The sequence below is a fragment of the Lasiosphaeria miniovina genome (assembly GCF_030549165.1).
Source record: "Lasiosphaeria miniovina strain SMH2392-1A chromosome Unknown B0T26scaffold_9, whole genome shotgun sequence".
Lineage (NCBI taxonomy): Eukaryota > Fungi > Ascomycota > Sordariomycetes > Sordariales > Lasiosphaeriaceae > Lasiosphaeria > Lasiosphaeria miniovina.
In genome coordinates this window covers 1,452,049-1,478,370 of record NW_026848228.1, presented here as the reverse complement: position 1 = coordinate 1,478,370, position 26,322 = coordinate 1,452,049, and the positions used below count along the sequence as shown (strand labels likewise).

The following is a 26,322-nucleotide window of genomic DNA, read 5'->3' as shown; positions in this document are numbered from 1 at the left end:
GTAGTTACGGGGCTTCTTAGCCCGGGACCTCTCAATCCGGACCCAGCGAGCCCGGCACATGGATTCGGCCTGTATCAACGGCGCCACGGCACCAGTTATCACGGCTTGGTTCAACTACCTGGCCCTCCCGGCAGTCCGCCTGATCAAGCCGGAGAACCGCTGGAATAAACCGTTGGAATAGAGACGAGACTGACCTTCAAGAAGGCTAGGGTTCTAACGGTACGGTTCTCGGCGGTGCTGAACATGGAGTTCTGATCAAAAAGCAGCCCGGATCACGGAATTGGACTACCTTTGTGGAATGTATCTCTGCAACGGGCACGGCATTGCCTCTGGTGATTCTAGGGGGTAAAACCTCATAACAACAACAACAACAACAACAACACTACCCAACGAAAATGGGTCCTTTCAAAGGCTGGAGCTTCACCAGCCAGGAAAAAGGCTGGAATGACGATGCCGCTGCCTTGGAATGGCTTCACGAGGTCTTCCTAATACCGGCACAAAGAACAACGAACGCTGCCCTGGCCAAAGTCAGCATAAGCTCCCCAGCTCGTAGGGCGTGTCATCACCTATTCAGGAAGGGGTCGCTGAACGGTGCCTCCGGCTGCCCTCCGGGGGCGCCTGCGGCGGGCTGCTCGCTGCGCTCGGTATTACGCGGCTTAAGGGATCCGAGGTTTTTTTACCTAACCCGGGCCAGCTGTCTTGCTGGAGCAGGCGCCCGATTTGCCTTTCTTTGTAAGGCACCCGTCGCCAGAACAAAGCAACTTGAAGAGCTGCATTATTTTCCAGAACTCTCCCGTCCTTTACCGTTTGCGTGTGGTGGACCTCCCTGTGAGCTGTTTTCTTTTTGAGCCCACACAATCTCACGAATGAATGGCAAATGGCTAATTACTCCTAGCTTAACAACGATTGTAGTTAACTAGTCACCTACCTTGCCAAAGGTAATTAATTACCTTACCTACATTGCCTTAGGTGCCTTGGACATCATGTTAGCATCTTTGGGGCCTGGACTGGCAACATTATCGCCCATCATCGTTGGACTACAGGCTCTGGCCCTTGCAGCGCTCGTTTTATGGCTCGTGCTTTACCATGGTAGCCAAGTCGCAGACGCCCCGAAGGCGAAGAAGGGTGCCAACAAGTCTCGTGCTCACGTGCACGCGCCTGCTGCTGATATCTTAACTAGCTCGGGAAGAGAAAGAGAAAGGGGCGAAACGGACGGCGGGCTCGTCTAGATCGGCAATGAGACTAGCATTGCAGACGAGTTTCTGTCGTTCGACGAAGACCCGTTCAGCCTCGTGCACTTCCACGTCTGCCTCCCCTCCGGCCACACTCGCAGCAAAAAGCTAAAGCCCAGCTCTCGACCACCGCGCACCCAGCCAGTCGAACTCGTTTTCCACTCCTCATGGCTGTTCACCCCAGAGGCCCTATCGCTTCATATAAGTCGCGACGGCGTCTCTGCATTCCGAGGCAGCTATCTGAACCAGTTCCTTCCAGACGGCGAAGGCAACCCTAGGTACTTTGCAGTCCATGATGGAGGCGCCATTCGGCTGCCGCCTAATCCTATCACTGGCCGTGATACTAATAATAGGCAGTCCGGCGAGAGCTGGCATCGCCTATTAACTGTCATCGCCGTCGTAGCCTCACTGACAAGCATTGCGTTGGGAATCGCCGAGAGGTTTGCCTCTGGCAGCAACAGCAACGACGGCCTCAGCCAGTTTCTCTGGCGGCAGGCCGTCGAGACTCAGCCACTTGAGCTTTGGGACTAGGCCTGGGAAGTGCTCGGGCTATGGTCCGAGGTGATAGAACCCCTAATGCCCGACGACGAAAGCCCTCACAGCAGCAGCACGAGCCACAGCGACCATGACAATATCTACGCCGCCTTCCACGGCCTACCCGGCCCACACATAACCATTTCAGAGCTGTGCGCTCAGCTGTCGTTTATCTTAGCGAGCACGCCAAACGCCGGCGGCGCTGCTGCTCGGGAGACTTTGTCAGCAGCATGCCACGACGCCGACAGCAGCATGCCACGACGCCGACAACAGCATGGATCGCTTTGATTCCGAGTGGGCCGAACTCCTCTCCCACTTCGCGCGAAGATGGCTCAAGCAACCGATCTGGGAACTCTATCTGGCTGGATACAACACCAGCCGCTTTCGGGGTAATATGGAGGAGACGACGACTGGCAGGCACGAGAACCAGCCGTATGAATCTACCCCGCTGGAGAAGAGTGGCGTTGACTTGGACGGTTTCAACCACACCTTTGATAACGAGACGGCGCTGCGCCTGCTCGCTATTGCTGACCCGTCATTTCCCAAGCTCTTGCCCCTCGCTGCCAACATGACTCGCCGGCTACACACCATCCAAGCCCATGCCAGGACCGCAGCGGAATCCATAGCCCTGATATCCAGCATCGTCCCACAGGATCTACGCTCCCAGGCGGCCGCAAGTGGCGGGGACGAATCGCGCGACCGCCTTGCGAGGTGGTGGACCGGCGGCTTCGATTTCCACAGGTGGTGGACCGGCGACGAGACGGCCGGCGGGTATAGCTCGGCGGCGACGCGACGCGCCGTCGGCGACATGGCTCGGCTGCAGCGCGTCCTGGAGGCGGCCCGGGCCGGCGTGGCCGAAAGTTAAGCGCGCACCGAGACCATCGAGTCGTCCTTGGGCCTGCTGGAGCAGAAACTAGCTTCCTTGTCGGCCCAGAAGAAAAAGAGGCCCAAGACGAGAGGTGGAGGGTCCGACGCGACGGCAGCGTGGGTGACCCTGGGATGGAGGGCAGACTGCGGAGGATGCAATAGGGACGGGCCGCCTCACACCGACAGCAGAGTGGTTGTTGCCGCCGCCACCCCGGTTGTCGTGGCGTACTTTGTGCCGTCTGCGAACACGCTCTTCCAGGGCATGGAGGAGGCGTACTGGCTGCTGTCGGCTAAGAAGGCGTCGGCGATCCGCCGGCGGGAAGCCACGCTTGCGGAACAGGAAGAGGCGTCGCGACTAGCCTGGCGCAAGTATGACCTCGAGCACGGAGGAGGAGGAGGAGGAGCGGCGGACGACGAGGAGGACTACATTGATGTGCATGCCGACGAGGAAGGAACCAGGACGTGCCTGACGCGGGACGAGGTCGGGGCCAGGGTTCGTACTAGGCTTCGCAGTGACTGGTCGCCCAAAATGCTCTTTGGCATAGCCCCAGGCCGTGACTGAGGTTGACTATTTGGAGTGTGGATGGGTCATGTTCTTTCTTTTCTTTTTTTCTGTTGCCGGTTCAAGTTGGTCTGGGTCGGGAAACCTTTCCTTCCAAGTGTCTTGTCTCTCGTTTCTTTTTGTTTCTCCTTGTGGTAGGGTTCTCGGCCTACAGCTGCTGTTGCCTAGAGTAGCAGGCAACAGGTAGGTTCCTGTTTTCTCCTGGTAGCGTAGCTGTTGTCGACGACGCATTTCTTTTAGGTGACTAACGATTGTAAGTCAGGTGACCAGCTTTTAGACCAACCCCATTTTAGACCACAAGGTTCTAGAAGGATGACTAACCCTTGCCACCCAACTCTTCTATTTCAATCGCCCACAACTTCACGAATTTGATTCCAATCCGTTTCCTATTTTTTCAATAGCTTGAGAATTTTCAAATGAAACCATGTACCGCGTTCGATTTGTAGACCGCCCTTGCGGAGTATACTAAAACTGGCAAACTCCGCGATGCGGCCAAAAACCACAGCATCCCCCACAACACTTTATATTACCGATCCAAAGGCACCAATCCAGCCACAGAGTCCCATATAATCAATCAGAAGCTTTCTCCGGTACTGGAAGAACGTCTCACAGAGTGGGTTCTCTTCCAGGGGGTCATTGGCAAACCCCCAACCCACAGGCAAATCCGGAAATTGGGTACCAGAATACTCGCCGCCTCTGGAGAGCCAACCCACCTTGGAAAGCACTGGTGCCGCCGCTTTTTGAACCGAATGTCACCGCACAGTCAACTGTAGAGAGGCAGGGCTGCAATGTGGTTGCTGTATTCGTAGAATCTAAAGCTAAAGAAGGAAAAAGGAAAGAAAGCTTCCAAGGCCTAGGCGGGCGCAGGGGAAGTGGGTTGTGATGTGGGTCACGTGGTTATGGTGTGCACGGACCACTACCCAAATCTAATCAGCTATCTACACCTACCGTGACACCGAAATACTTCCATTTCTACCAACAGACCACGGAGAATCCACGCAAACCGTGCTGACCGAGCCTGCGAGGTCGTTATTCGGCCCTGGTTTGACTACCTGGAGTTTCTAGGGGTTAAGGCCATTCTGCCGGAGAACAGGTACAATATAGACGAAACTGGCATAGCTAATGGCATTAGAGATAACGGTCTGGTTGTAGGCTCCAAGTCTAGAAAGCTTTTACAAAAGAAGAAGTCTGGAGACCGAATTTGGACGACCATTCTAGAGTGTGTTTCGGCCGACGGCCGGTTTTTGAACCCACTGGTTATTTTCAAGGGTGCGAGCCTCCAGCAATAGTGGTACCCACGCGATTTGACCCCATTCGAAGGTTGGGCCTTCAAACCAACCAAAATGGGTGGACTGACGATGACACTGCCGTCGAATAGCTCCGCAAAGTCTTTCTTCCAGCCACTCGGCCAGCCAACCCTAGGAGAAACGCCTCCTTATTTTGGATGGCCACGGCAGTCATACCACTGAGGAATTTATGTGGCTGGCTTTTACCAACAATGTATAGTTATTATTTCTGCCAGCCCACACCTCTCACGTTCTCCAGCCCGTAGATGTAGCCGTTTTCGGCCCGTTGAAGGCTAAGTACAGGGCACAGCTGAATGACTTGCTTTCTGGCCTAACCAGCGACTCTGTAGCTGCAAAACGGGCCTTTTTAGAATGCTATAGGCGCGCCAGAATCTACGGAATGACCGAGTCAAATATCAAGGCTGGTTGGAAGGCCTCAGGGTTGTGGCCAGTCTCCCTAAGGAAGCCCCTAAGCAACAGCCTCGTTATTAAGAATTCCAATGGCTGCATTAGTACGGTAGCCCCCACACCTTCTGCAGGACTTGAGTCGTTCAATAACTCCATTCTGGGCAAGAATTCGGAGGGCCGGCCTTTGTGGTTTATCCCTAAAAAGGCCAAGGATTTCTCGGCTCAGGGGGAGCGTTTTCTACGTGGTACTAAACGTACTGCCAGCGAACGGCTTTTTTATGCGGAAAGCCTACAAAAAATTCGATAACATGGCCTTCCAATTGGCTACCATTCAACGAAAATTGCAAGCGGCCCAGGAAGACTTCGAACGTGCGAGAGGCCGGAAGAGAAGGAGGGTGGAAATCGACCCCAATAAGGCCTTTGCTGGTATTGAGATCCGCCGCGCACAAAAATTAGCTGCTGGGAAGAATGTTATACACTCTGAAATTTCAGAAGAAGCGGAATCTGACACTGCAAGCTGTATTAACGTAGCTATCTAATTGACGAAGCTGTGAGCAATTGAATTTTATGATGTGGTGGGGTGTCGATTTTAGTGCGTGGTCTAAAAGGGGGTTGGTCTAAAAGCTGGTCACCTGACTTATTTGAATAGATTGGGATGGGAGGGGGGGACACCATTAATGAAATCCATATCAGTTTCGGACTACCAGTTCAAACGAATACCACTAAGATAACAGGTGTTTCTCCTTGATGCCCTTGATCAAGAGCCTGACCGAGTCGAGCACCTGTGTTGCCGCATTTACCACTCCCGTCTCGCCATATGCCACCCGCTCTCGCAATAGAACCATATCCTCCTGAAGATACCTGAGATCCTTCACCTCAAGATGACAGGCGGCGGCGAACTTCTCAGCTCGGGACTCCCTCGCCTTCGTCTCGGCGTGCTGCAGCCAGATCTGTTTCCCAAGGTCGTCAAGGTCAGAAATGAGCTTTTGCTTGCTTCCTTGGCTCATTACGCTGCTGTCCCCATGACCTCCCGCATCGATTAAGCTTCCTTCGACCATGCCTTTGGCCTCCACGATATCGGAGTCGAGTTCTTCAAAGGCATCGCCGGCATTTCCGACTTGCTTCTTGGTCCATCTCGGGTCTTCTCGGGCGCCTTCGCGGTGCTGCACCGTCGTGGCCACCAGCTTGATCAAGTCTTTGAGATGTCGCTGCACCACCTTGCGATAGTTCGCCTCCTTTTGGCCTGACGTGAGCTTCTCTGCGGCCGAACTAGCTTCGCCCGGGCTATCTGGGCTGTTTCCTGGCATGGCCGTAAGGTCCTCCACGATGTGCTCCATCGCTCTCGCAATGTTGTTGAGCTGAGCAAGCTCCCTCGGAATGTACTCTTCTAGCTTCCTATGCAACCTGTCTATTCCCCGCTCCACCGCCGCCACCTCGCCCGTCGGGGCAGCAACGAAAGGGAGGATGTCGATGTTGGCCGCGGCCAGTGCATGCTGCAGGGTCTCGATCTCGTTGGCCAAGTACGTTGCCGCGTTGCCCGCAGCCGACGTGGTGGCAATGGCTTCGCGGAGGATCCGGTTAGGCACCGCCCCCTCCCCCCCTTGAGCCCACACCTTTGACACGGAGGCTGAGATAAGCCAGACGTGGGTGACAAACGCCGATGCGGCGCTGCCAAACGCGGACATGCCGTGGGCAAGGGAGGATACGGTGGCAGCAAGGGCAGATGTAGCGTGTTCTAATGGGGTAAAGAACCTTTGGTCAACCAAGTCCATTGCCCTGAAGAACATAATATAGAAGACGATTGAGACGACAATAGCCGCGATGGCCAACACAATGGAGGGAGTCCCCAGAGATAATTTCAGGCCCTGGGCGCATTGGGCAGGTTCTGTGGGTGGGAGTAATAATTGATTACCGCTCCTACTCAACCAAGTCGCCTTTGCCCTATCAGGGGATATCTCGTCGTTCATTTGCTCATTACGGGATTCTCTACGGGATTCCCTAACTTTCCCTTCGCTTCCCCACGATCCCGATCGCGAATGGTTGAGTAGAAGCGGTAGTCTTAGTTAAGCATGTTTGTTACTAAAATAGCAACCCCCTTTTTTATCATCAACTACAAACAATGTTGATAACACAGACTCCGAGCTGCTAGGGATACGCCAGTAAACGCCTTTGGTAGGTATGCAAGGTACCTAGGTAGGTAGCCGGTCTCTAAATAGAAACGAGCCTCATCCGAAACTGGCTAATTAGCCTAAAATCAGGCTCGCTTCACCCTCGGCTCACCACAGCTCACTATACCACGACGAGACTCTGTTACGGGACCGATTTTAGGATTCCCTCCCTTGGAGGGACAAAATAGGGCTCGATAGAGGCGGCCCCATTTCTAAAATCCCCCCTCTCTCCAACAAAACAAGCCCCCCGCCCTCAAAACGGGCCAAGAAATGGGCTCAGTAGCCAGCGTATTCACTCTCCGTTTTAAGGTTCCGTGTTATGGTAGTTCTGCCTGCCTACCGCACAGCTGCTCCTTTCATAGCCATAAAGATACAGTTAGCTCTATCCTACCTACTACTTACCACGCGGTTGTTCTCCTAGTTAGCTAGATAAATAGCTCGATCCAACCTACCACCTACCACCTACCACCTACCACCTACCACCTGTCACCTACCACACGACTGTTCTCTCATGTCCCCCATGACTCTACTCCCCCGTTCTACTGCCACTAGCCACACCCATATTCTTCCTTACCTTTTCACACCTCACCACCTTTTTCTATCGCATCTTTAGCTCATGCTATGCCCGCGTCTACAATGTCGAGAATGAAGAGCCCTAAGGAGTTCTCTCACCAGAGAAAAGCAAAGGGCTCAGAGAATTACACAGGGATAGACGGCTATGCAGTCCCAAAAAGCCAACAGACAGGGTACTGAGAGAATGCCGCCCCATGATAGAGCTGCGGAGCTAGTGAGATCTCCAAATTCCTTACCGTCGTAGTGTAGTCCTCCTCAATGCCAAACCCAATCCGACTACAACGCGCCTACGAAGCGCTCACGATGGCATGGCCGGGCGTCTTTGTCGACTAGACTGTTGTTTGATTGTTTTGCTGACAAGTTTGCAGAGACGAGGAATTGGATTTTGGGAACGGTGGAGTTTGAAGCTATCTGTCCTTATGTGTGATGAGAGGAGACTATTCTGACGTACAAATCCATCCAACGGAGTGAGAATTGGCTTCCAAAACGACACCATGTTGACCAAATACTCTGGGCAGTACAGTACAGTACAGTCAGGACATGATCAAAAACGTCACTCAGCCATCTCCCTATTTCAAGCACCATGACCATCCGGATTCTGGAGCCGCTCGCTGACAGGCACATCCCTGACGTCGTAGATCCATCGTGCCAACATGGTAGAGGGCTGCTTGCTCTTAGATGGCACACTGGTCTCGTGTTTGCTGGACTCGGTCTGGGATGTGGGGTTGTTCTCTATTCTGGAGCAGAAGGGTGTGAGATGGGGATTTTTGCCGAGGCCAGGAAGGAAGGAAGGAAGACATTGGGCGGTGGGCGGTGGGCAGTGGGTAGTGGGCAGTGGGCAGTGGGCATATCCACTAGGAAGCGCAGGGAAGCGAGTGTGCAGTAGAGGAGAATAGATGAATTACCTCGTGACGGCTGGGGAGCGAGACCAAGAGGTTTCTACTACCATTGAGAAGAAAGAAGACGATGGCTCGGGCATTTCGAATATCTTGTTCGCGGTAGGATATTCTGTGTGACGGTAGGATAAGAAATATCTGGAATGGTTCTTTGGAGAGTGGGAAACAGATGTCGCGTTGGACGGAGGCTGGGAAACAGATGTCGCGTTGGACGGAGGCTGGTATGTGAGTCTCGGGTGCAAGGGGAGCAGGATTATGCTTTGATGGAGGAAGATGATCGTTACAGAGGAGGGAATTGGAGGTGACTTTATGCTTATGCCTAAGGGTAGGGAAATATCTCGCACACCGAGTGCCTCTTGAGTGCGCAGTTGAGACACTGCTGCCAAATTTTGTTCTTTCGGACATGGCACCAGTGATCATTGACAGGGTACCTTGGACCGACTGACGGTCCTGGTGTACTTTTGGTGAGGTGTGGGTAGGTCTAGGTTGGGCTTGCTGACCAACCAGGACGGGCTGAAAGGCAGCCCAGGAGCCCAAGGGTCTAGGCCTACGGCTTCTGAGCTCTACCTTTTACTTTCCTATCAGAAAGGGGGACTGCATGTGTGCACTGACTGCCAGTGAGCCTCTTGGGGAGCGCACCATTTCCATATTATATATATGGTTGCTGTTTGCTGAGCGTCGGGTGTCCAGTGATATTGTAGCATCAACGAATAGTCAAGCACAGAAATTCATGCAAGCCATTTGAGCCTTGAGCGCCTCTCCCTCGCTGCTCCCGTGGGTTTCTGGTCAACCCATTGGTTCCTGGCCCCACAGCGGCGATTTTATCGTGGTCTCTCTTGATTGGGTTCTTTTCTCCGAACAAGGCAAACCTAGGCAACTGCGCGTCACCGCCCCCATTCACTCGAGCGCGGGTCGCGTCCTTCTGGATGACATTCGCTGATTGGCCATACCAGAAGGATAAGAAAAGGACAAGCCAAGCCCACGCGCAGGGAGGCGGTACACAGCCCCGGCTGACCGAAAACGGTGGTGTGCCCAACTGCGATGGAATTGGGGGTTGGATCTTTCGTTTACATAGGTTCCTATCCCCCCGTTAGTGCACCTAATCGCCGCCATCACCTACCGACATCGCGCCACTAGCAGTCGTAGCAGCGAACCCAGACTGATGGCTCTAGATGATGATGAAGGTGCATCCCTCGATTAGGAGACGCACGAAACCCAGATCCGCATCCTGTTCATTTCGCAAAACAGAACATGGAAGGAAGTTGCCGCGGAAATGAGCGAGAAGCACTGTTTCACGGCAACGTATGCACGCACTCCTACTTTCTGACCATGTTTTGCAGCTGACCAGTAATTACCAGTGAGAGACAGTACAAATATCGCTTCCCTGGTCTCAAAAACGTCAAGGAAGACGAGTGGGCGTACATCGAGGAGGAGATCAGGAGCCGAGACGCCCTCGGAAAGCTGTCTTTGCCTTGTCTTCATGGTCAACCTCTTCCGCCGGGCCGCATCAGCCGTGGGATTTCTCGCGTCTGAACTGCGAGATCCGGGGTTACCAAACAGCCCTCGAATCGTGAGTTCACGGCAAAGGAGTCAAGTCCAAATAAATGGCTGACATGCCCAAAGAGAGCAGACAACGTCATGTCAAGAATGGCAGGATTACCGTTCGGACACCGCCGCCACTCGCTGTAGCATCTGCTCCGCCAAGCCCTACCGGCCCTCAAATCCTCGAGCAAGCGCAATTCAGGGTGGATACTGGACTGGCAACAGTTTCCTCGTTTCTCCCCCAATGTACACAATGATGTCTGACGATCCTGGAGAGTGGCCCGATTTTGGGCTTGCCATTGGTAAGTAATCACGGTAAGGTTGAACATGCTCCACGAATCTCGCTGATGACCACTGTAAGCAGCCAGTCCTATGGTTTCCTGGAGAACCACTAGTCCAGTGCAATGTGAACCTCAAGAGGCGTTGGGCCTCTGGGACGACTTTATCACGCCTTCACATCCTCGGTCTCGGTCGATTGGGGCAAGCCCTGTCCAATCGCTTGCTGGCCCTTTCAGTATTAACGTCGTAGATGCTAATATTCGTGTTGATTTGCACCAAAGGCAAATCGCAAATCTACCATGGTTTCAAGTTCTGGCTGTGATTGAGGAACAGCCTGGTAAGCTTACGAGGATGTCTGCTCCTAGGTTCATGTCCGCTAACCCTATAGATAGATTATCATAGCTGGCGTCGTAATATACCTTCTCTAGCGAGAATTCACGATTCTCAGGGTGCCGCGTCCTCTAACAGTCTCGTCGAGAGACTGAAAGTGCTCTCAGATCTTCTTGGATCCCCCGCCCAACGTGTTGCGGAGCTTGCCACACAGTTCCAGGGATTCATCCCTGAGCGAAGAGAAGGTGACCTCTCTGGAAAACTCGAGCGGATCCTGGATACCTCGTCCCCCGCTGCAAATGCACTACCAGCGCTTTTCGCGCTCACCGCTTTCTTCGCATCCAACAATGGTCTTGAAGGGGCGAAAATGGACAGATTTCTTCGATAGATCATCAAGCATCAATACTTGGCTTTCTTCCAACGTTTCATGGAATTACAAACTCCCACAGTCCATGCTTTTGCCAAATATGTCCTCGAATCAGCAATCCGCATCAAGAGTGTTCCGGTGCTTAACGAGCTTTTGGGCCGCGGCGTGGACTTCGGAAGCATCGCCGAGGACATAGCCTCAATCGGCAACCATGATTTCACCAGACGCGTCCTTGTGAAGATGGATCCCAAGTACTTCAAGAAAGATGTGGGTGAGAGGCTGTTCCGTCGATTCGTGCTAGGCTCTTCGACTTGGCCAAGATTCTACTGGACAATGGAGTCTCTGTCGATACTAGAGACTGCAACGGCAGGACCGCTCTCCTCACAGCCATTGACGATAATGAAGTTGAGAAAGCACGATTTCTCATCGAGGCTGGTGCAGACATTCTAGCACGCTCCTATTGGAAATTTGACGAACAATTTGGTGGTTGTCCTGTCACGCGCGCAGTTTTCAGGAAGAAGACCGATGTCGTTACCTTGATGCTCAATCACCACCCCACCCTATTGCTCACTGACAACATTCAGGGGAAACCGATGGTTCAGTGGGCCTCGATCCATTGCAAGCGGATATGTGAACTTTTGCTCAAGCACGTGGCGCCAGCATCACCATGTGTACTACTTGGGGATGTATTGCACTCTGCGACCTCAGGAGGCCAGGCTCTCGCGGTGTATGTTCAGAAGCATTCCAAAGGGGTATCGCAGCTTCAGATGGAGCAGGCATTAGAGGAGTCCATCAGCGGCTATGGAGGATTGGAGGAGAACATTGACGGGTATTACTACGCTGCGGCAATAACATTGCTCGAGCACGGAGTAGATCCCAACGGTCTCACATTGGCCAAACGTCCAATTAGAACAGCCCTGGAACTTGGAAAGCCGGGATTAGTCGATTTACTCCTAGAGTACGAAGCGGGCCTGACAGAGCCTGGTCTTCTAGATCTAGCGGCGCGTCTCCAGGACGGCGGTGTCCTGAGAAAGCGTCTCTGCCGGCAGACAGATCCCTGGGAAAGAATGAACGCACTTGTCGCCGTTGCCGAATGTAACGACCAAAACATTAATCACGCGGACACACTGCTACGTTTCGGAGTTAACATCGACACGCCTGGCCTGTATCTTAATCCTCTTCAAACAGCCGTACATTTGGCGAACATCGAAATGATTTCATTCCTGCTCCATCGAGGCGCGAATGTCAATGCGGCGGCCTTTCCTAACGGTGGACGGACGGCATTACAGGCGGCTTTGGAGTCCAAAGCCCGGTTAGAAGTGGCCAGGATAATGATCCGCCATAAAGCTAACATCTCCGCGCCCCCAGCCATGATACGGGGGTGCACGGCAATCGAAGCCTGCTGCCACTCCTTTACCCGCGACTCTGAGCTCGAAATGTTCTGTGGTGAACTGTTAGATGCTGGAGCCGAGGTTAACCGGCCAAAAGGAGAGCCGAGCTCCGTGCTTCACGGAGTGATTGCCAATGGCTGGGACAAGATTCTTGCCAGATGCCTCGAGCCACAATATGGAACAATTGCAAACCACATATGGTGCGACGAAGAGGGTTTAGAGGACGATCCCGAGTTACTCAGGTCTTGTACACCCACACAACTTGCGGCATCAAAGCAACGCATGGATGCGTTGAAGATGCTTTTGGACTACGGGACCAACGTTAACGAGCTCCCCGGCTATTGATTCGGACGCACTGCTCTCCAAGCTGCCTGTGAACAGGATATTGGGCCCGCTAAAACGAAACTCATCAATTTCCTTCTCGATCGTGGCGCCGACGTCAATGCCGAGGCAAGCCTAAGCCGCGGTGTCACGGCGCTCCAAGCAGCAACAATAACAGGCGACATCAAAATAGTGGAGCTCCTGGTCTCAAAAGGAGCAGACGTTAATGCTATGGCCTCTTTTAAGGATGGCCGGTATGCTATCGAAGGGGCTGCTGAACACGGGCGTCTGGACGCCGTTAGGATTTGCTCAATGCCGGGGCGAAGGGCAACGTGCACTTGGGAACGGGATTTGAGTATGCCATTGATCTGGCTGAGGAGAACAGACATTTTGCCGTTGCAAATCTACTCAAGACCGAGGTGCCGGACTATCTAGCTGTTTGAAATTGCACGAGGAGGAGAGACTTGGAAGGTGTTTATTTTTGATGGTCTAATATATCCCCAAAGGCTAATTAGAAATATGCTTTATTTTATTTGTTGCGTAAACACGCGTATCTGCACTGCTTGCGACTCACTTCTCCATTCTGGTGCTTAATTACATTGCATCACTCCATGAGCACTAATGGCCAGGAATAAGGCCGGCTAAGACAGGTCTAGCTCTAAGCCCACCAGCTATTTATTTTCAATGCCCCCGCGACATAATTAACTAGGCCAGGCATGGAGCTAATCTCGGCCGCCGCAAGCATCCTCGGCGTCATCAGCGCCACCGCCTCGGTCACCTCAACCCCGACCAATTTCATGCGAGAGAAGGGCCTACCAAATAACAAGGAAACCTGGCGAAGTCAAAACAACACTATTTACACCTTCGTGTGCTGGCATTGGTACGCATAGTTGTTATTTTAAGGCCAAGAACGGCCAACAAGCCTTTGCGGGGCTTTATACTTAGGTAGTCGGTCTCTGAAAAAAAAAAAGAGCCGCATCTGAGGTTGGTTAGCCTAAAATCAGGCTCGCTTCACCCTCGGCTCACGCTCGGCTCACTCTTACTCACCCCCAGCTCACCTTACCACAAAATTGTCAACTTTACGCGACGAGGGACAGGTTTTAGGCCAGATGGCGCCGGCCCATTTCCGGTCCCCGCCTGGGAGAAAAAAAACGGCAGCCCCAAAAAGCGACTTCGTAGATAGCGTATTCACTCTCCGTTTTAAGGTTCTGCGTTGTGGTAGTTATGCCTGCCTACTGCGCAACTGATCTTTTCCCAGCCATAAAAGGCAGCTCAATCTGTCCTTTACTACCTACCGCACGACTGCTCTTTCCCAGGCGCCGGTTAGATAAAGAGGCAGTTCGATCCTCCTTACCACCTACCACACAATTCTTCTCTCCTCTCTCGCGTATCCCTTGTGTCTGTACTTCTCCTCGTACCCTATCGCACCTTACCAGCCCTCACTCTTCCACCTTACGTTGAGTTGAATTTACTCCATATCATACCTACCTTGACAATGCCGCGAAAGAAGAGCGCTGCAGAGTTCTTCGGCCGAGGAAAGGCGAAGGGCTCGGAGAACTGCACGGAAGCAATAGATGGCTCTACAGTCCGTAAGAAAACGACGAAGAAGGTATCAGGAGACTATCGCCGTATAATTGACCTATGGAACCAGTATGATCCACCAATTCTACTAATGGTATGTTTTCTAACCTTCCATCCATTCAGGTATGCCGAAGACTATCCCGGCGCTGCGTTTCCGACCTTTTGTCATTGAAGGACTTTATGAAAGATGTCGTATTTAGTATTGACGGGGCGGAGGATGACCCGGACCCATCAAAGGGAACCGTCATGGTATATTGGAAGCAGTTTATGGCCGGTTGGGGTCGTGAAAATGATGCTCTCCCTAAAAACATTACGCTTTCAGTTACGAATGTACGTATACTATGCTATTTCCTCCTTAATGGCTAGGCTAAGTTAATTTATTCGGTAACGGTTTATTAAGTACGAGTTACCTGAGATAATCAAGGCAGCAGGCAAAAAGATGGTGGAGAATAAGCGAAAAAGAAGATATGGCACGAAGACCACTTTCTTCATTTGGGTAGGCAGTTATGGGGGAACGATTGGGCGGTATACGACAAGCCTGCAACAAGAGTATACGACTGGGCGGATTTACTTACCATTGTCTGTTCTTCTGCACGTGTCGGAAAGTACATCGAGTCTACTTAACGGGCGGGATCTGGCCGTGGTCTCCATTATAAGGTGTCAGAAGCACAGCACCTTAGATTGAAAGGGTTCAAAGTGATTGTATTGCTTATTGTTTGATCTCTGGCTTCGCTAGAGATCTTGTTCTTTATAGACTTTGTTGCATGACGGGTATTACGTCTGTTCAGTGGCTCGGCCATTCTGACAGCCTAGCTATACCAGGCTGCCAGTCAGCTCCGCTGACTAGATGCCCAGGGTTGACCCCTTCCTTTTGACACCTTCCAGTATATAACGGAGAAATCGTCAAGAAAGCAATAAGGAATCGATAATATTCTTCCCTCCGCCCTTTCCTTACTTCGCCTTACTATGTTAGCATGAACTGAGGAATCTACCGGATTCTCCGGACGTTCTGGACAAAATCCCCCAAGCTTTCAAGCAAGTGTGACAACCCTAGTAACCCGTGACCTGATGAGGGTCCAACTAAGACGGATAGCTAGAAGTATGCGTGCGTGCAAAGGTAACAAGTGCTCGTTGGATCACTAGGATCGCAGTAGTCAAAAGATACTGTGAACCGATTGTATTGATGGTATGATTGACCTCACTACCCGTAAGATCAAGTCTATCACAGGCCGTGGCTACGGCATCTTATATATATCTAGTGTTCCGACGTTCCGGGCTCAAAGCCCCGGAACGCCGGCGCGCCGTTTTATTGGTCCCGGTATTCCAGTGTTCCGTGCCAGGAACGACGGAACGCTGGAACGCTCCTGACTAGTTCCTCCTAGTCGACGCGCCTGTAGGGATGGAACCTACAGCCTCCTATTGGCCAGTCGGCCTAGGCACGCTTTAGCCCAATAGTACGGAGGTGCGCACATTAACCCCTCAGTGACACGGGTTTTCCCTTCCCTCCTTGCCTTCAAGGTGGGGGCCTGCGTATCGATAGGTTTATAGGCCCCGGATTGTGCTGTGCACCCTTGCGCGTGCCAAGAACGTGACAGCAAGATCCCTAGAATCTTCGAGATCAATCCCATGCCAATTGTTACGGAGTGCCTCGTGGTGTTCAATCCACCCAATGGCATCCGTGGATTGGAACGGTCACCGCTTTGAGCGGTGACCTATAGGAGACCCACTTGGGCGGCAGAATTCCAACATGACTGGAATTCTTCCACCGAGATCATCTTCCTCTTCTTTTTTACTCTTTTAGCTTGCAATTTAATGCGATCGATCACACCTGTGGCGTAGCCTTGACTCGTTGATAGTTGACATCCGTGACACCAATCCCATGATCTTGTAGGCAGTAAATTATATGTCTCTTCTATCTTAGTCGGGTGTGTACAATATCCCTCGTCGGGGCCAACCCGTCAATGAATGTGCAAGGTTTATCGTCTCGCTGTCCCTTGTCCCAGCTTCTGCAGAATTTCTTCATCCATCAGCCCAGCCAGGTAACATTTCCCAACGAGAACATAACTACTCCTGTCATGTCCGCGTCGCATGATGTCGAGCATCCGGAGTCTTTTCAGGACAGAGACGAGATCGCCCCCGCGCATGCCGAGCGTGCCCAGCCCAACGTCGCCATTTCCCGTTGCGAAGACGATTTCGTGTTCCACAAAGACGTCGAGCTCATGTTAGAGTCGAGTGAGCGATCCGACATGTTCCGTCGTGAAGATGAACTTGAGGTGCGTGTCCGTGTCGATCCGAGCGTCGTGCTTGCGTCCAAGGACCTGCTTCGGATGCCACTTGTGTTTCTGGCCTGGGAGTTCGGGTTTTACAAGAGTCATTGACCTTGCGACAAAGAACCGTCCGGCCGTGGTGTCGAGGACTTCATCCGTGTCTGCCGCAAGAAACCCTCGGGAAAGCCTGGCCATCGTCGCCTACTGGTAGGGTTCCCGGCGGCGCAACAATCGGTGATATCCGTTCCGACTTATGCGGAACAGACCCAACTCTCTCAACCGCCAAACAATCTCCACGATCCAGCGTTGGCAGTTCCAAGTTCCGGAGTCATTGTTGGCCGGCCGGCGTTGAATTATCCGCCGTACCCGATCCACATGCCTCTAGCGAATCCGCCCAACGAGAATGGATCCCGCAAACAGACGGGCATTCCGAGGCCGCACACTCCATCGTTGTTCGGCTACATAGTAGCCCCGGCCGCCATGGTCGTCAAAGATTTGATCTGTCGTTGGCCAGAAATACCCAGTCAGTACCTGCATCCCAGCTAATATTTGAGGGGTCGCATACGAATGGTACTGCGATGCGTGGGTGAGGTGATATGGATGGCCCAGTGCCTCGGATCGCGTCGGTCGGTGGGACGGTAAAAAATCACCCCAAGAGTGGTTCCCATATCGTCGGGCCAGTACGTGTCTGGGTAGACACTGGCGGTGGGGGCGGCGCTGCTGGCGCGGGACGGCCGGTATCGGTCGGGGTAGGCGGGCTGGCGCCAGGGAAATTGAGCTGCATTCTATCGCTTGTATTGACGGTGTAATGTCAGCTTCGGTACATTCCTGACAGTGAATCTGAAGTACGACATGCTGGACTACCGAGATGCTCAAAAAAAAAGTTCGTATCAGAATGCTTTTTGGTACGATGCTGCGATGTAATGCTGCGATGTGATGCTCTGGAGAGAGCTTCGAGAAATGGCCAAGGAGCTCGCAATCACAGCCGTCACCATTTCGGATTTGTGGGACGCTAGCATCACTAGGGAAGCCGCGTATTTCCCCAGCGAGCCGAAAGGTGTAAGGCGCCATCCACAGGGCTTGAAGTTCATGTACCACTTTAAGGTTTGTATATAAAGCCGCTCCTTCCCAGACATGAGTGAACTTCTTGGCAAATCACCATCGCACCTCACTACAGTGCATTCTCACCCATACCACACAATGTCTGTACCCCCACACGTTATCGGCCCCATGGCGGGGTGCGTTCACACGCACACAATTATTCTTCTTCATGGCCGTGACAGTCAAGCGTGCGAATTCGCCTCGGAATTCTTCGAGTGCGAGGCCACGGACGCCACGCCTGCGGGGGATCGCACGTTGACCGCACTCTTCCCGACAATCAGATGGGTGTTTCCGCAAGCAAGGACTATCCGCTCGGAACGATTCGATGCCGATATGCCACAATGGTTCGACATGTGGTCACTAGAGGACGTACAAGAACGTAGCGAGTTGCAAGTCCCGGGGCTGCGTTCGAGCGTTGATCTCATCATCGACATAATCAAGGACGAGGAACTGCTCGTTCCGAGGGGCAAGATATTTCTCGGTGGGATAAGCCAGGGGTTTGCAACGTACGTTCTCGTATCTCTTAGTTCCCCATTGAATCCTAACGTCCAACCCGGGTTAGATCACTTGCTGCACTCTTCGCCGATGGCCGAGGGGGTTTTGCCGGCCTCTGTGGGCTCTGCAGTTGGCTGCCGCTTGCGAATGAAGCTGCATCGATAATCCATCAACATTCAGATCCCGTAGAACAGTTTACCAGCATCCAGCGGCTCTACGTCGATGGCGTCAAGAACGGAAAAGAGCTCGTGGTATTAGCCCTAGTACCAGAGCTCAGATCGATACCCATTCTTCTAGAGCACAGCCGAGACGACTCTGTTATATCTGTTCAAAACAGCATGGGCATACGGGACACTCTAGCAGGGAAACTTAGCTTTCGAAGCATTGAATGGCACGAGTATGACGACGGCGGGCACTGGATCAATGAGCCTCGAGGCGTCGATGACTTTGTAAGCTTCTTGCGACGGATTATGAGCACACAAAAGCTGGGGGAGGACGATAGGAGAATTTAGTATGTATAACCGCACCGGGATGACATAGGTAGCCTTGGCATCCTATATTTAGTACACAGGATGAGGCGAAGCGGGAGCCAAGAACACTAGGCCCCTACCACACAATACTTCAGCTCGGGCTCTGTATCCGAGCCTGATTGTGACCTTTCTCCGACCTTCCTCTTTCCCATGACGAACTTTATAACCTCGAAATGGTTGATTTCGGCGTCGCGACCCATGGCACGGCTTGGAGGTCGGGCCCAACCGGCCGCGGCACGTACCAGCTGCTCTCGGAATGCCTCATTACGCTGGCGCTCTGCGTGTGGATGGCCGTGCACCTGAACCTCCCGGAAGACAGCCACTCGAGGAGGCCGCACATGTGAAGGAAGGCCGGCTGGGTACTGATGGGCATCCTGGCGCCCGAGCTTGTGGCCTGGACCGCCTTCAAGCAGAACTGCGATGCGACGCAGCTGGTGCAGAAGATGCTGCGGCTGCTCGGGCGGTTGAGCTCTGAGCCGCCGGATCGGGACGAGGACGGCGAATAGTCTATTATCTATACTCATGATATTGTAAATAACTTTCCTGGTAATACGATGCCAGAATCCCCTCCTGATATCTGCCAGCACCGTAGCATCTTGATCTTGATCGTGCCAGTCGCTTTCCAAGAGATGAATGCTATCGGCAGCCCTCGTTATGGCGCTCCTGGTTGCGGAGCCATCTGCTATAATATTGGTTTGCGCGAGCTTTTGTACGATACCCCTGATTGACTCCTCCGTGTTTCTTTCAGAATATCCGCCAGTAAAAGTTGGCTTTGCTTTAAACGTTATTGAAGTTGTGGTTCCGTTATTTGTGCTGATTTGAGACTGGGGCGCTAGGATTGTAGAAGTACGCACTCCCCAGTTCAGTACGCTTAGGGTAGTAAAGGATACTGAGGAGATCAGGAGGTTGGGAGCCATGCAACTGTCATGAAACAGCTATGGGACTAGTGGACCGAAACTGGGCCTAGGGGACGAGAACTGGATCGCGATGAGACCTGGATGTAAATTTTCCGCCGGTAGAAAGGATACGTACCCATAGCGGCAAAAAGACCAGAACTGGGCGCAAAGGGCGGGAATTGGGATCTACTAACAATTACGTGGGTTTTCTGCCGGTAGAAAGGGTACGTACCTAGCCTAACAAAAGAGGAGTTATTCTGCCGTTGTGGTACGTATCTTTTTCTGCTGGCAGAAAACTTGACGTCTAGTTCTCACCGAAACTGAGCTACTAGCAATGTATCATTGTACTTAACCTATCGTTATAGAAGCGAAAGGGAAACGGAGCAGCTAGAATTCTAGTTTAGTAGATAGTGTATCACAGAGCTTGGCTCCGTTATGCTTTATTTTTGACATAGGGAGGATGGTATTACTACGGTCAACAGATGACGGTAAGACAGATGCAGATATGTTAGATTGAACGGTTATGGATTGACAGCTCTTGGACCTTGTTTTTGAATGCGATTGTATTACAAACCTCCACACACCGCCTCGAGTGGCGCGTAGAGTAGTTAAACTCAATAGGCTTTCTGACAGTGAAAGAGTGGTGGGCTACACAAGGGGCTGAGAGGATTAAAACCAACGAGGGCCTGCCTGCTGCCTGAGCGTCGCAGTCCTCTGAGTCTCAACGCTAGTCTGATATATTAACGACTTACTGGCCAAAGCGGAAACGAGATGCGGGGTGTAATACCTGACTGTGTACAGTGGGGTTGGACTTTAGAGGATATAGGCCAGTTGTCCTCCAATTACCGTGGATTCGCTGTCAAGGAATCCCCGTCACTAGGTTAGCTAAAATAACACGGCGCGTAGGATATCCGCTCCCAACCTCCCGTGCGACATCCAGCCACGCGTTATGACAGCCAGTTACATTAAGTTCCGCATGCTTCCGTGCCCGCCGGGTGACTCCGGGACCTACAGTGTCCACATTGCTCACCTTCATGGTGAAGCCTGTTACTAATTAGTGAATCCTTGGTATAGCCGACAGGTGTGATATTATCAACCGCTTCGTGGCCGCGGAAGCTTCGAGCTAACTGGTGAAGGTCTCTGGTAGTGGTAACGTAGCCGTAATCAAAGTTACGCAGACTCACAAGCGGACAGATTTCTAAGAAGATATAGACCAGAGTTCTTAATCTCAACGTGGATCCGCTTATGTTTTCACCTCCGGAGTGCTTCTCTTCTAGTCTGCCTTACCTATGAGCAGTGAAGTTGCTAGCAATGTCGAGAGCCTTGATATAGTGACTGGTATTACCTGGACTTGCGGCTGCCTACCGGGCTGCAGGTGTTGCTGCCTCAGCAGCGTAGGCTACGCAGCCCTAGCAGCAGGCCAAGTAATCTCCTAACTACATCATAGGCTTAATACATCTCTGTATGTATAGGAAGTAACTGCTGATCCTAAAGGAACGGGCAAGGCGGATTTGACGAATTCAGGGACGGAAGGTAGCTGACTGAGGGGAGTGTGCCTTGTAGAGGGGACTCTCACCGAGGACTTTATGGACATGGTTAGCTTAATGTGGGCGAATCACTGCCCGAGGTTAGGCAGACGCTTCCTGTGGTACTTCCATTACTGAGGAGCGAAATAACAACGTTGGGGTGACTAACGGTCAACTTGCTGCGCTGTCCCTGCCCGTCTTCCTTTGCGTACCGTTATGCTTTCAGTTTCCACCCCCATATACTACTATTTCTAATACTCCCTTTCTACAACACAGTTAGTTTGTGTTGGTGAACGTTATATCTGCACGAGGCTGTTTACTAGGGAGCTAAAATTCAATTCAGATATATTAGAGTTACGCTCTAAGAGCCGAAGGCAGTTTCAGTGGGTCTGTTAACGGTGGTTACTTGTAGAGGCGAAGGAAAACGGTAGTTGGTGGACTGTTGTCCCAAAATTGGGTCCGCAACTCACATCGTATTTTAGATTATGGTAACTATAGCCGGGCCAAAGATCGCTCCCCCGAGCTCACCTCCGCTCAGGCTCTGCGACTAATCCGGACTTGGTTAGAAAATGTTGTGGGGGATGACTATAGAGGTATATAACTGGCTAGGTTGATACTTGTCAGGGCTACAAGACGCTCTGACGAAAAGACTCGACATCACGGAAATACATCACCATATCAACAAATCATAATCCCACAAACTGCCCTAACCGTATACTATAACATTTCGCCAAATTTCGTACAAATCTAGGCCCGCAGTTACCTTGTTGAGCCTGACTGAGTACGACGGAGTTTTCAAAACGGAAAACACCACGGAAAACGCGTTTTCGGGGCTTTTGACGATTTTGACGGGTTCAAGGTTATTGACCCGAGCGCCCGAACTGCATGGTAAGTAAATGGGTGGCGGGATGGTAATTCACGATTTCATTAGCTACCGGCTTAAATTGATCCCTGAGTATCACAACGAGGGAAGTGTTTTAGACACGCCGAGATCGACAATTTGTGATCTAGTTAGGGCTATGCAATCGGACTGCAGTTGTTAGTGCCTCAGTGTTAAGTTTGGCCAGTTTCACCCCAGTTGGAGAGGTTAGTTTCAAAGGCGTTTTGGTTTTGGTGATTACAGTCTCGAAAGCAAGGTCATCTCACGTCATCGGGTTGTTAGATTCCGAGATTCATGCATTATAATTAGACCAAAGCATCGAGCTATCCGTACCCTGCTTCCACAATGGGCTAACAAACGAATCGCCAGTCTAGTCTAGGCGCTAACCCTCTTTCCTCTCGGTTTCCAAGAGTCAAGGACATCCCCGTAGACGGGCGCTCCTCCAAACGGGACAAGAAAAATGCCAAACCCATCATCGAAAAGCCAACTATCCCACTCATAAGAATAGCAATCACCGAGCCTAAGATATCGGCAGGCGCGCGTGCGGGAGACTTGCAGGTTGACTGCCCTATCAAGGACTGGAAGGCGCACAAATCAACTAGGCAACTGCTGAACAGTTGGCCACAAAGCCTTCAATAAGTACAAATTAATAATAGTATCATAATACGTAAAATAGCTACATCTATATACAAGCTCCATTTTAAATGTATTTGAAGGCCGTAACGGCCTCAAATGGCTTGGTTGTGGTAGAAAAGGTGACAAATGGTCAAAATCATCATCTTCAAATCCCAAAGAAGTTGACCTTCGTGTGCCAGACACACTCAGACACACACTCAGGTCGACAGGGATGCCAACTCTTCTCTCTTTCTCCCAATGAGCACGCAGTGTTGCAATAGCCTCGACCTCTAGAAGGAGCTCATTGTATGACTTTTCCGTCGTCGCCACATAAACTGAACATGTTCTGATTTACGGGGTTCCACGCGACGGCGTTGCCGCAGGTGTTAGCTATTCCTGCACGCTCAACTTGAGAGACGCGGTTGCTCTGCCCCAAATTTATATGAGGCCCTCTTTGAGTAACATCTCATTAGCAATAATCAAGGCGCAGGATGCACAAGAGAAGGAAGGTGTGAGCAGGAGAGTAATGTCTATTGTCTCTGTAGAACTAGATGATGCAGAGGGCAGGAAAGATCCTATATATAAGGGCTAGACTGTAGATCTGGAAGATCCTGCTAGAAGGCCGAAGGCCGAGACCCGAGGTAAGGACTATATATGTGGGCCTAGCCACAGAGGAATTGTAGAACCGTACCTTGGCTTGCGCTGCTAACAAACATGTCATCAACCCGCCAAACGCGCCTCTTATAACAAACTAGCTTTTGAGGGGGCTATTTGTCATGTACACAAGACCTAGGACATTTTGCTTGCTCAACTCCTTCCTTTTCCTGGATACGTCCCAAACACTCGCCCCTCTTGATCCAAATCCGAAATGGTACCATGTCACTTACCAAAACAACTACCTGATCACTCCGCAAGTGGCAAACTCAAAGGCACACGGACGAATCTCGGCGGGTCCAGGATATTGAGCCACACGCCAAACCATCCGCGACTTTGGATCCTTGGTTGCTATTATGTATAGGTTGTGTAGGGATAGAGATGCCCAAAATGTCTTTATTATGTTATACCTCGGAGTTTTCTAAAGTAGACCTGGGTGCTCTGAACCACGGCATATTTTGTTCGGTATCATGGTGTCTTCCTGCGACTTGAACATAACGGAAGCATAGTTTGGGGGTGAAACATAAACAACAATATTAACAATATAATAACTACATCCTAGTTGCCGCCTGCGGTAAAGCCCATAACGCTGTATCATGTGCTTGGCAATCCGAGAAAGAAAAGTGAGATCAAAGGGTCGCCATGGGGGAACAGGGCGATAAAAGAAGAGGCAAAGAAGAAAAACAAACAGGGTGGCGAAACGGACGTGTTCTATCTACGAAGCCTGTATCCAGGCGATGCCCATTCACTTTCCCCTCCAGCGGAATGGGACGACGAGAGAGAAGTAAAGAAGCCATCGACTGAGGAGAGCCGCGCTCGCATGGATGACGTGCGACATCGCCGCCCATCAACCCCCCCTCGCATCGAACCACCATATCGCCGCAACTCGTCCGAATCTCGCCGGTTTGATGATGGGCGCATGGAAGACGCACGCCGAGCCGAAGACCAGCGACGAGTAGAGGAGATGCGCCGCGCGGATGTCATGGATGAGATTTTGCATCGGGGACGGGCCATACTGCATAGGAGACGGGCCCTGCGGCTGCATTGGTGGCAGATGAGCGGCCACCGAGTGCGACTGGGGATGATGCGCGGCCTCGGAAGGACGATAGCGGTCATTGGCGTGACGCTGCTCGGTCCTGGACCTCAGCCAGGCCCCGTTCCAAAGGAATACCCCCCTGCGCCCGAGGAAAGGCGAATGGAGCATCCCTCCTCTCGCCCGCCCATCATCTCCCTTGAGAGGACATCACGCCGTGCCTTGCCGTGTGCTACTTCCCAAATTTGGGCTTACTAGCTGGCAGTGCGATTGGCTTTCCAACTTGATGGGCAATCGCAACTAGAACACTCCAGACACCGGTACCACATGACATCAGTTCTGGTCGCAAGCGGGATTGACGGTTGATGTTGCAAGATTCATAACAGCCATCGTGTCCCAAAAGGCGTCTCTTCTAGGGAACCTGTTCAGCAGCGCCACGGCATCCGCCCGCACGCCCAAGTCGGTACACTTGGTAGCCGCCACAAACAGTGCCAAGGTCGGCCCGTTGTCCATGGTGAAGACCTTGGCGCTGCCCGGGCCCTTCGGCTGATTCGAGACCATGATCTCCGCAAGCCGCACAATATCCCGAAAGGCAGCCGTCATCTCCTGCAACGCAGCGGAGTCACCAAAACACACCGATCGAACGCACACCAGTGACAGTATGTATTGGAGCAGGATGGACACTGCCTGGTGGTATGGCAACGGATCTGCGGCTTTGTTCGCTTCGGCGGCCGAGAAAACCAGCCAGAACGCGGCGCTCCATTGCTCCAAGGTGCCCAGATGGGCCCGCTGCATGTCCTCCAACCCAGGTATGACGCGGGAACCGAGGAACACAACCGTGTCGCCGTCTGTCGCAGGCGAGGAAGTGCTTAGCGATGTGGCAATGGGCGCCACCACTGCCCGTGGGAACTGTAGCGTCCAATGTTGAACGGCATCCCACCACCTTCGGGCCTCGTCAAGATTGGAAAATCTGTCGGGCATACCTCGGTAACTGGGGCTCGCCGCGGCTTGGATGGAGATTCGAGACGTCTGACGCCACCCCGAGAACAAGCCCGTTGACCAGGACAGGTAGTCGAGACGTTGAAAGACCTGCAGGATTTCATCCTCGAGAATGAAGAGATCGTCCGACCCCTTACGGCGCTCGACATAGCCTAGAAGGGCGCCACTGGGGTGTCCTGAGTTGTTGATATCCCCGGCGGTTGTGTTTTGCCCACGAATGAATTGTTCAATGATCATCAGCCCATGGTTTATGTGGTTGATAGCTGATTCACAGCTGTTGTGCAGTGTTTCAAAGCATGCGAATAACACGCAGGCAATGACAGCGATCCGAAGAGTCGACTCCGAGTTCTGGTCTTGGTGATCGCGGACAAGGCGCAGAGCTCGCCCGTAGTAGGTCAGGGCGAGCTTGTAGTGTGAGGCGTCCCCTTGAAGTGCTGCCATCGGCGTCGGCAACGTATTAGGAGCCACAGCAGCCGCAAGTGCCCCAATGGCTATGGCGGCGTACCGGATCGCCGGCTCGCTTTGGCTGAGCTGTGGTATCGTCCTGCTGAACAGGTCGACGTGGAACCACCCACCGCCAAGATTGGGAGAAAGAAGTGACCAGTTGTCGAAATATAAACTCTCCCACTCTACCGTCCCTACGTTGGCTTCGGACTCGTAGGGGACCTCAGTCGAGAATGCAGGAGAGTCTGAAGGCGATTGTGACGACGATGGCGAGCCCGTGGCTTCTGCTGAGGTAGACAGTGGCGAGCTCGATCTTGTCGGCGCTCTGGAATCCAGGAAGTTATACCCTTCACAGACACCTTGCCATTTGAGACATCGCTGACAGGATGGCTTCGCTTCGTCGCACTTGACATGGCGTCTCCTGTTTCGTTCCATGGTTGATGTGGTCAGCCCCGAATGCACAAGACTCGAGCTTGAAGCCAAGACACTAGGCCGGGGCAGGGGTTTCTCGACACTTACTTGCCTGAGTAAACGGAATCAGAAGG

At 52.3% G+C, this 26,322-nt stretch overlaps 7 protein-coding genes across 7 annotated transcripts; 5 read left to right on the top strand and 2 right to left on the bottom strand.

The window, feature by feature from the left end:
* Positions 1 to 983: 983 nt before the first annotated feature.
* On the top strand, positions 984 to 1,763 carry B0T26DRAFT_757960 (uncharacterized protein; the record flags this gene model as incomplete). The annotated part of the gene is made up of 2 exons (XM_060446334.1): positions 984 to 1,148; positions 1,230 to 1,763. 2 exons carry the CDS (start codon positions 984 to 986, stop codon positions 1,761 to 1,763), a joined length of 699 nt encoding a protein of 232 aa, XP_060289659.1.
* A 45-nt stretch (positions 1,764 to 1,808) lies between these two features.
* Positions 1,809 to 3,195, top strand: B0T26DRAFT_757959 (uncharacterized protein; the record flags this gene model as incomplete). The annotated part of the gene is made up of 3 exons (XM_060446333.1): positions 1,809 to 1,987; positions 2,040 to 2,626; positions 2,684 to 3,195. 3 exons carry the CDS (start codon positions 1,809 to 1,811, stop codon positions 3,193 to 3,195), a joined length of 1,278 nt encoding a protein of 425 aa, XP_060289658.1.
* A 2,416-nt stretch (positions 3,196 to 5,611) lies between these two features.
* On the bottom strand, positions 5,612 to 6,574 carry B0T26DRAFT_757958 (uncharacterized protein; the record flags this gene model as incomplete). The annotated part of the gene is made up of 1 exon (XM_060446332.1): positions 5,612 to 6,574. The coding sequence occupies one exon, from the start codon at positions 6,572 to 6,574 to the stop codon at positions 5,612 to 5,614; it is 963 nt and encodes a 320-aa protein (XP_060289657.1).
* A 3,225-nt stretch (positions 6,575 to 9,799) lies between these two features.
* Positions 9,800 to 10,059, top strand: B0T26DRAFT_757957 (uncharacterized protein; the record flags this gene model as incomplete). Its single annotated transcript, XM_060446331.1, has 2 exons — positions 9,800 to 9,828; positions 9,885 to 10,059. The coding sequence occupies 2 exons, from the start codon at positions 9,800 to 9,802 to the stop codon at positions 10,057 to 10,059; spliced, it is 204 nt and encodes a 67-aa protein (XP_060289656.1).
* A 7,775-nt stretch (positions 10,060 to 17,834) lies between these two features.
* Positions 17,835 to 18,712, top strand: B0T26DRAFT_659503 (Alpha/Beta hydrolase protein; the record flags this gene model as incomplete). Its single annotated transcript, XM_060438955.1, has 2 exons — positions 17,835 to 18,211; positions 18,268 to 18,712. 2 exons carry the CDS (start codon positions 17,835 to 17,837, stop codon positions 18,710 to 18,712), a joined length of 822 nt encoding a protein of 273 aa, XP_060289655.1.
* A 5,298-nt stretch (positions 18,713 to 24,010) lies between these two features.
* On the top strand, positions 24,011 to 24,629 carry B0T26DRAFT_538108 (uncharacterized protein). The gene has a single exon (XM_060435554.1). It carries the CDS (start codon positions 24,122 to 24,124, stop codon positions 24,590 to 24,592), a length of 471 nt encoding a protein of 156 aa, XP_060289654.1. The 5' UTR covers positions 24,011 to 24,121; the 3' UTR covers positions 24,593 to 24,629.
* Positions 24,345 to 25,368, bottom strand: B0T26DRAFT_735501 (uncharacterized protein). Its single transcript, XM_060443244.1, has one exon. The coding sequence runs from the start codon at positions 25,313 to 25,315 to the stop codon at positions 24,668 to 24,670; it is 648 nt and encodes a 215-aa protein (XP_060289653.1). The 5' UTR covers positions 25,316 to 25,368; the 3' UTR covers positions 24,345 to 24,667.
* Positions 25,369 to 26,322: the final 954 nt, after the last annotated feature.

Bases quoted from the DNA above. Each gene is read 5' to 3' on its own strand.
- B0T26DRAFT_735501 (XM_060443244.1), bottom strand. From the start codon at position 25,315: ATGCCCGACAGATTTTCCAATCTTGACGAGGCCCGAAGGTGGTGGGAT.
- B0T26DRAFT_538108 (XM_060435554.1), top strand. From the start codon at position 24,122: ATGGATGACGTGCGACATCGCCGCCCATCAACCCCCCCTCGCATCGAA.